This window comes from Nicotiana tabacum, chromosome 23, assembly GCF_000715075.1.
Source record: "Nicotiana tabacum cultivar K326 chromosome 23, ASM71507v2, whole genome shotgun sequence".
Classification (NCBI taxonomy): Eukaryota; Viridiplantae; Streptophyta; class Magnoliopsida; order Solanales; family Solanaceae; genus Nicotiana; species Nicotiana tabacum.
The window spans coordinates 17530458-17539895 of NC_134102.1; the positions used below are offsets into that span (position 1 = coordinate 17530458).

The 9438-nt window shown below is 36.7% G+C and overlaps 1 protein-coding gene and 1 long non-coding RNA gene across 2 annotated transcripts; both read left to right on the plus strand.

The window, feature by feature from the left end:
• The first annotated feature begins 570 nt into the window (after positions 1-570).
• Positions 571-2211, plus strand: LOC107812291 (putative GEM-like protein 8). Its single transcript, XM_016637347.2, has 4 exons — positions 571-812; positions 931-1005; positions 1379-1653; positions 1737-2211. Exons 1-4 carry the CDS (start codon positions 659-661, stop codon positions 1926-1928), a joined length of 696 nt encoding a protein of 231 aa, XP_016492833.2. The 5' UTR covers positions 571-658; the 3' UTR covers positions 1929-2211.
• An 847-nt stretch (positions 2212-3058) lies between these two features.
• On the plus strand, positions 3059-5750 carry LOC142177640 (uncharacterized). The gene is made up of 3 exons (XR_012706215.1): positions 3059-3362; positions 3464-3538; positions 3900-5750. It is a non-coding gene; the product is annotated as an uncharacterized LOC142177640 (long non-coding RNA).
• Positions 5751-9438: the final 3688 nt, after the last annotated feature.

Consider the following 9438-nt stretch of genomic DNA (forward strand, 5'->3'; position numbering starts at 1 on the left):
ACCGTCAATCAAACATAGTATAAACTTAGTCACAGACTTAATCCTAGATATCCTATCTTATCCCACATTTATCCCATCAAACTTGGTATTATTTTATCCCACCTCCGAGGTTAGATAAATTAGTCTAGGTGAGATAATCTTGGAATAATATAGTCCAGGTACCAAACGACTAGTTAGTACTTATGTTGATGGGAGATTGTAGGTACTAGTCGAAGGAATAGTTGAGGTGCCGACAAACTGCCCGGGACACCACTATTACGAGAGAGAGATGGACAGAAAGCAAAGGAAAAAACAAAGAAAGGAAAGAAAGGGGGAACATGCACTGCACTTAAATTTTTGTATATTTCAAATTACAATTCACAAAAAGATTATGGAAGACACTGTAACTTTTGAAAATCTCAGCCGATATTCCATCTTCCAGACAACCTTTTCTTCTTGGTACAAAAGAAAATTCTAAAAAAGCACATGCATTATCTTTTATGGTTGTTGATGACCCAAAGGTGACTCATGCAACAATTAGTTAAAAGATTCATCAACTTCTCCTCAAACCCTTATATATAATGATACAAGAAATGTTCTAAAACCATCAACCAAAACTTAAATATTTCTCACTGACCATTACAATACAACAATATTCCACTGCAGAATCAGAATCACAATGAAGAACTTACTCAGTAAAAATGTGGTGAATATTCCAATGAATTCAGCTGTATGCTCATTTGAAAAGCAACCAAAAAGACTATTATCCCTATCTCCTTGCCAAGACCATATTCCATCTGCAACTTCAAAGATTTTATCTAAATTAAAGCAAAGTGAGTATTTCCGCTGTCTCTTGACTAAGAATAATCAACTTGTTCTTGTACTAGTGCTGAGTATTAATGACCCTTGAATGAAGAAATCTTAAAGATAACAATATTCTTGAATATGCAGGAAAATCTGTGATTGGTAAGATGACCAAACTGGGAGAAAGGATGGACTGTCTTGCACAAGGCATTCGCGAACATGGTAAGCACTTATATAGTTATATTCTTGATATACGACATTAAAAAAAGTATAAGAAATTGAAGATGAAAAAGAGTATTTGATTCAGTTGTGTTTGGACATGAACGAACTTGGAATTTGTTTTTGATGTTTAGTGTCTTAAAACCAATTTTCACGTGACATACTCATCCAACAAGTTTTTCAATATTGGAAATACTGGTAATCAAATTTCAACTTGCATATAATGATTTCAGTATTTGAAAGTGAAGCATGGCCAAACGCAAAGAATGTAAATCTAAAGTGTTGATGTACAAAACCATGCAAGAAGCACTATTTACATGTATATACGATAGAAAATATTGATTTTAATGACAATGTTTCAACTTAAATTGTGCAGTGAGCCTAAGCCCGAAGCTAACAGAAACTATGAAGGGAAAATTGAGCCTTGGGGCCAAAATTCTTCAAGTAGGAGGGTTGGAAAGAATATTCAAGCAGAAGTTTAAGGTTAAAGATGATGAAAAGCTATTGAAGGTTTCTCAATGCTATTTATCAACGACAGCTGGTCCAATGGCAGGCCTTCTCTTCATCTCTACTGATAAGATTGCTTTCTGCAGTGAGCGATCAATAAAGCTCTTATCTCCAACTGGAAAGTTGCTTAAAATCCGTTACAAGGTACCCCTCTTCTCTGGTTTTCTTTCATCTCTAATTTTCTATCCATGTAAAGCATAATCTAATAGGCCGGTTAACAATTGCAGGTATTGATCCCAATAAATAAAACAAAGAAAGCAAAAGAGAGTGAAAATATGGAAAAGCGATCACAGAAGTATATACAAGTAGTTACAGAGGATGATTTTGAGTTCTGGTTTATGGGATTCCTTAATCATCAAAAGACTCTAAGATATCTACAGCAGGCAATTTCATGTTCTTCAAGCAAGCTAAGAAGATAGTTTTTTTCTCCTTTTCTTTTTTCATTTTGTTTCCAAATTCCCCCATTCATCAATGTTAAATGTTGATGAAGAAAGGAATTTACAGATCAGTTCAAACTTGTAACTAGCTCCATTGCTCAAGGAGGTCTTAGGTTTTGTAGGCTTTGAGCCTTAGGAGTTAATAGTAAATATGGATGTATAGACTTATTGTAAAAACAATGCAAACGAAAGGCTAATCCATCTTTTGGGACTTGGCCATAGTCATGCTACCATTTTAATGAAATCTATGGTGAATCTTGATTCATCCGTCCCCTTCACATCATTCTCAATATCTCAGCAGCCTCATATATAGTGAAACCAAGAGAGTAGGATACCATATACCTAAACCCTACAATCCAAAAGAAAAAGGCATAAGCCTTATTATATTTTAATTTAATTATAATATCCTTCTTGAGATTTTTTTCGTGTAACATGTATGCTCTTCGTTTTGCATGTAATAGAGGTTCACTTCATTTTATTTAAGTTCTCCGTAACTAAACTCATTTTCTGACAAAAAATGACCAACTAGCTTGTTGGATAGTATAATTCGAAAAACGAATGAAAACACAGTGCAAACCTCCAAAAATATTATTCTCTCTGAGCCAGTTTATGTGATAGAGTTTGACTCGACATGAAGTTTAAGAAAAAAAAAAATTTTGTACTTATGGTCCTAAACCTACAACAAAAATTTTGTCACCATAAAAGCATATTGCCATTTAGCATAAAATGAAAATTTTTAAGTTGTATTATTTCCAAAAAAATGTGTCATTCTCTTTGAACGGACTAATAAGAATAATGCCACATAATATGTATTATTGGGAGTATTAAAGATAACTTCTTTATAACTTGCTAAGTATTTTGGAAGAAACAAATGAAAAATGTATCAGAACACTTACTTTTGCTCAACTTACAAAAGTAGGTTGCATCATAAAGCAAATCTGCCAACTCAAAAGTTAAACACACCACATATGCACACAAATCTTGATAAAGAAATAAGTCAGCAATGACATTAGTTTACTGTAATTGAGCAGACAGCTAAAAGAAGACATTTTCAATACCTTTAAGAGCAAGAAAAAAAGATATATATTGATGGACTGATGCAAGCAAAGGGATAAAAAAAAAAAAAAAAATAAAGGGGGAGGTTGAACATGCACTGCACTTTGATTTTTGAATATTTCAAATTTCAATCAATAAAAAGATTTATTGAAAACACTCCCATCTTCCTGACAACCTTTTTCTTCTTGGTACAAAAGAAAATTCTAAAAAGCACATGCATGGGAACTGTGGTGGGTATTCCCATGAGTTCAGCAGTATGCTCACTTGAAAGGCAGCCAAAAAGACTACTGGTTCTATCTGCAAGTGAAGACCATATTATTCCATATGCAACTTCAAAGAACTTATCTAAAATAAAGCAAAGTGAGTATTTCATCTGTCTCATGATGAAGAATCAACTTGATCTTGTCGTATGACCCTAGAATGAAGAGATCATAAAAATAAAAATATTCTTGAATATGCAGGAAAATCTGTCATTGGTAAGATGAATAAATTCGGAGAAAGGATGGACTGTCTTGCACAAGGCATCCGGGAGCATGGTAAGCACTTATATTCTCCATTAAATACTTCAAAAGATTAATTGTGTCTGGACATTAGTTCTCCGTGGAAAAATAATTACGGTTTTGTGAGTAAAAAACAATTATCTCACTTGAAATGCTACTCAGACAAGCTTTTCAATATTTCACCCGTCTTTCAAATGCTAAAAAGTTCCACTATCTGCAAATACGGATGGCCAAACTTCACCTTCAGTATTTGCAAGTGAAGTCATGGCCAAACACTAGTGTAAATCTAAAGAACACAGATATGTGAGTCAATGAAGTACACAAATTCGTGCAAGAAGCACAATTTACATGTATATACCGTAGAAAGTATTGGTTGTAATGTCCTTTATTTGTGCAGTGAGCCTAAGCCCGAAACTAACAAAAATCAAAGTGCAGTGCATGGTTTTGAGTTTTGGTTTATGGGATTCCTTAATCATCAAAAGACTCTAAGATATCTACAGCAGGCAATTTCAAGTTCTTCAAGCAAGCTAAGAAGATAGTTTTTTTCTCCTTTTCTTTTTTCATTTTGTTTCCAAATTCGCCCATTCATCAATGTAAAATGTTGATGCAGAAACGAATTTACAGATTTGTTCAAACTTGTAACTAGCTCCATTGCTCAAAGGAGGTCGTAGGTTTTGTAGGCTTTGAGCATTGGGAGTTAATACGGATGTATAGACTTATTGTAATACTAATGCAAACGGAAGGATAATTCATGTTTTGGGACTTGGCCATAGTCATCCAACCATTTTCATGAAACCTAGAGTGAATCTTGATTCAACCATCCCGTTCACATCATCTCTACAGCATAATCACACACCAACCATAATCTATACAGAGTCTATCTAATAGTTGGGTAGTGTCAAATATCTCAAACTACCTCAATAGTTCAAACCCTAGTACTTGGGTGAAATTTGGCAGAATAGGGTATCCAACAAAAATCTAAGATTTGAGAGTTAAATCATGTGTTATTGTAATGACCCGGCCGGTCGTTTTGAGTATTACAGCTCCGTTCCCCCATTTACTGCTCAATTTATGCTTCATAGTCGTTTTAAGACTTACCGGTTTAGTTGGTTCGAGTCCGGAGGAAATTCGGAGTGAAATGAGACACTTAGTCTCATAATTAAAAATTTTAAGTTAGAAAAGTTGATCGGGATGTGGACTTATGTGTAAACGACCTCGCATTTCCGGAAAAATATTTGAAGGTCTGTAGTGGAATTAGATTTGAAATGGCGAAAGATGAATTTTTGGAAAATTTGACCGGGGAGTTGACATTTTGATATCGGGTCGGAATCCGATTCTGAAAATTGGAATAGCTTCGTTATGTCAACTATGACCTGTGTGCAAAATTTGAGGTCAATCGGACTTGATTCGATAGGTTTCGGCATCGAATGTAGAAGTTGGAATTTCTTAGTTTCATAAAGCTCGAATTGGGGCATGATTCGTGGTTTTAGCGTTGTTTGATGTGATTTGAGGCTTCGATTAAGTTCGTATGATATTTTAGGACTTATTTGTATATTTGGTTGAGGTCCCGAGGGGCTCGGGTGAGTTTCGGAGTGGTTTTGGACCATTTCTACGCCATTCTTAGTTGTTTGTTTTTGGCCATAGAGGTATTCATCGCGATCGCGGACAAATGATCGCGATTGCGAAGAGTAATTTTGTTGTTTGGACACTGTGAATCGCGATCGCAGAAGCCTTTTCGCAATCGCGTAGAGGAAAATCGTGCTGCACTAACCCGACTTTGGAAGCTTATATCTCGCAATCTATAAGGAATTTGGAGATGATCCAAAAATAAAAGTTGTAGCCCTTTGTGTCTAGTCTTAAGAAAGGTAAGCCATTTGTCATTTGGAGTTGTGTACAAAAGGTTATGGTGGATATACTATAGGCTATCTGGGAAGAGTTTGGAAATTTCTGTTGCACAGGGCTGATTTTTGGAGCTTATATCTCGTAATCTATAAGGAATTGGGAGGTGAGCAACAAATGAAAGTTATAGCCCTTGGTGTATAGCTTTCAGAAAGTTAAACCATTTGTAATTTAAAGTTTTGTACAAACTGTTATGACCATTATACTAGAGGCTATCTGGAAGAGCTGGGCCCTTGTTCTTCGTGATCGCGAAAGGCAAATTTTGGGTTGGAAATTTTTGTGCTTCGCGATCGCGAAGTGTAAAAGACTAGACAGAAGGTAAAATCGTGGGTTTTTGTTTTTTTCTCCATTTTCAGATTTTGGAGCTCGGATTTGGCGACTTTGGAGAGGAAATTTTCCACACAACTTGGGGTAAGTGTTCTTGACTCCCTTGTGATTACATTCCATGAATTAATCTTCATTTTTGGCGCTAGATTATTGATTTTTCAAGAGAAATCGGAGGAATTTCTACAATTTTATAAAATAAATTTTCGAGATTTGAACACCGATTCGGAGTCGGATTTGAGTGAAATTAGTATGGTTGAACTTTTAATTGGATGGGTTGTCGGATTTTGTGAGTTTCATTGGATTCTGAGACGTGGGCCTCACAGGCGTTTTTTGAGCTAAATTTTGGATTTTTATGAAAAATTAGCATTTTCTTATGTAATTAATTCCAATAAATTTTATTGACTGAATCGAATTAATTGTGGCTAGATTCGAGGCGTTTGGAGGCCAATTCACAATGCAAAGGCATAGCGGAATTACACGGTTTGAGGTAAGTAACACTTCTAAACTTGGTTCTGAAGGTATGAATCCCCGAAATTTGGTATGATATAAATTGTTTGGAGGTGATACACACGATAGGTAACGAGCATGTAGACGTGCACCACAAAAATTATGTCTTGAATAAATCATGTGTAGTTGTAAAATTAATGAATCATGTTATTATCTGAACATGTTCCACGTGTTAGAGAAATTGAGCCGAGACTCTTATTAAATATCGTGTTTAGGCTATGTGCCAATATTTTGGGACCCATAAGGCCGTGTTCCTGTTGAATTAATTGTTTCAAAAATATACATTTCACACTCAGTCATATTCGTCCATTGTGAGGATATTTATGGGATCGAGCTGCACGCCGCAGCAGGCCATATTGGCTTTATATATGTTATCAATAAATGGACCGGGGCTGCCCGCCTGCAGCAGGCCTTATAGGCTTTACTATTTTATGGATCCGGGTTGCCTGCCTGCAGCAGGCCTTATAGGCTTTAATATTTTATGGATCCGGGTTGCCCGCCTGCAGCAGGCCTTATAGGCTTTGTTATTATACGGATCGGGACTGCCCGCCTGCAGTAGGCCATATAGGCTTTATATCACGCTTGGGCTGAAGGAGCCCCTCCGGAGTCTGTACACACCCCCAGTGAGCGTAGATGATTATATATATTCAGGATGGATTTCCCAGGGCATGGACTTGCGTTACTTATTTATATTGTAATGAATTCACCTGGACATGGATCTTGTCCGTATCATTTACATTTGGGGATAAATTACCCCAGGACTGGATTGGCCTTATATGGTACCGAGTAACTCACTGTCAGTCGATGTGTATATATGTACGGGTTGGAACACCCCTGGGCTAGATTGGCCATAAACTGTACCGAGTGACCGAATAATTGGTGACCAGTATTTACTTGAGGTCTTTCTACTGAGATGCCGTATTCCTCATATCATGAAGTATTGATCTATTTCACTTGTACTGAGTTTAACTGTTGAACTTGAAAGCATGCCTACATTGTTGTACCATTATTTATACTGGACTGTACCTGCGGAGCTCGTCACTACTTTCAGGGCAGAGGTTAGTCTTGTTACTTATTGAGTTAGTTGTACACATACTACACTCTGCACCTCGTGTGCATATCCAGGTACTCCCGGATACGGCGGCTGATAGATTTCGAAGTTAATTCTTTTGGGGACTATCAATGTAGCTGCTTGACGTCTGCAGACTTGATTCCCTTCCTGTTTAATTATTGTATTGTTCTATATTTTCAGACAGTGATTTTATCAGTCAGACTTTGTATTCATATTAGATGCTCATGTACTCAGTGACACCGGATTTTAAGAGTGTTATATTTGTATTTGTGAGATTTCTTCCGCTGAATTTAATTATTTTTTTTTCAAATTTAAAAGAAAGATTGTAGGTTTGCCTAAGATTGAGATAGGCGTGATCACGACTGACGAAATTTTGGGTCGTGACTGTTATTATAAGAGGAATAGCTTAAATCAAGTTAAATACGACTTACTTTGAAATTCAGAAGAAGTGGGGAGTGATTTCATCTTCTTGGACCAAGTTAGGGGTGTGGGAGTCGAGAAAAGTGATAAATCGTTATAGTTGAACATGTGAATAGCTTTGCTGCCATTGCAGGCCTTGTGCAGTGATAGAAACACTGAAGATTTGAGATCCCAGGAAGAAAGCTGTGATAGCGGTCCTTGGGGCCGTGTTCACAATTTATAAAGCTGAGCTCAATACCTCAGCCAGCTCATAGAGTGGCGATTGCAGCAACCGGGCTCGGGATTGTGATTTTCGAGCTTGGGCTTACTACCTCCCAGACCTTGCCTTGCTGCGATCGTGAGTCATGTGTTGTGATCGCAACTTCCTTTGTTACCATGCAAAGATCACTAATAATGTGATCGTGGCTCCGCAATTGTGCTCATAGCACCAGTTCATTTTGACAAGTGTTGCCCTTTTCTCACCCACAGTCCGCTTTGATCCCCGTAGCGAGCCAGCAAACAGCCTTAAGGCAAAACTTATAGCCATGTTTTAAACACCCACACCATCCAACTAACTCAATTTAGGCCCAAGCATGCAATCCAATCTCAAATGCCTCCTACTTGGAATTGCAAGATTAATTGGAGAAGAAATGTCACTTTTTTTTACTTCAGTAGTATGAAAACAATCCAACTATTAGCTTTATTTTAAATAAATGCTTATTCAATCCTTTTACACATAAATGATTATCAACTCAGAACCACAAAGAAGGGACATACGATAATACTAATTGAAATTTTAAGTTTTAGAAGAACCTACAACAACAACAAAAAACCCAATAGTTTTCCACAAGTGGGTCTGGGGAGGGTAAGATGTACGCAGCCTTACCCCTACTCCTGGAAGGGAAGTTTTAGAAGAAACTAAATAAGATTATGGTTAGAAAAACAAATATTACATGCGACTGTAGAGAAATGTGGCCCATGAAAGGAATTTATGAGTCGATTTGCATAGTAAAGTAAAAAGGTCGTTTAGGTTTTGATAAGATGACTTCAAAATGCATAGGTTACTCTTACTTAACTTACAAAAGTAGGTTGCATCACAAAGCAAATGTGCCAACTCAAAAGTTATAAACACCACATGTGCACCCAAATCTTGATAACAAAATAAGTCAGCAATGAGATTAGTTTACTGTAATTGACTAGATAACTAAAAGAAAGACATTTTCAAACCTTGCAGCAATAGAAGACATAGATAAAAACCATGAGAGACCAGGGTTTAATTCAAGCAAAAAGTAAAAACGCTAGGTGATTTCTTCTCATAAGCCTAAGCTTTGATGGGTAGCGTTATCCGATACCTATACTGATGGGAGATCGCAAGTACCTGATGGAATAGTCAAGGTGCATACAAACTAACACGGACACCACCGTTATGGGAGAGAGAGAGAGATTAACGGACAGAAAGCAAAGGGAAAAACAAAGAAAAGAAAGAAGAGGTTGAACATGCACTGCACTTTGATTTTTGAATATTTCAAATTTCAATATAAAAAATGATTATGGAAAACACTACAACTTTTGTAAATCTCAGCCTTCCAGACAACCTTTTCTTCTTGGAACAAAAGAAAATTCCAAAAAGCACATGCAATATCTTTTATGGTTGTTAGTGGTGACCCATAGGTGACTCATGCAACAATTAGTTGAAAGATTCATCAACTTCTCCCAAACTCCTATACATAGT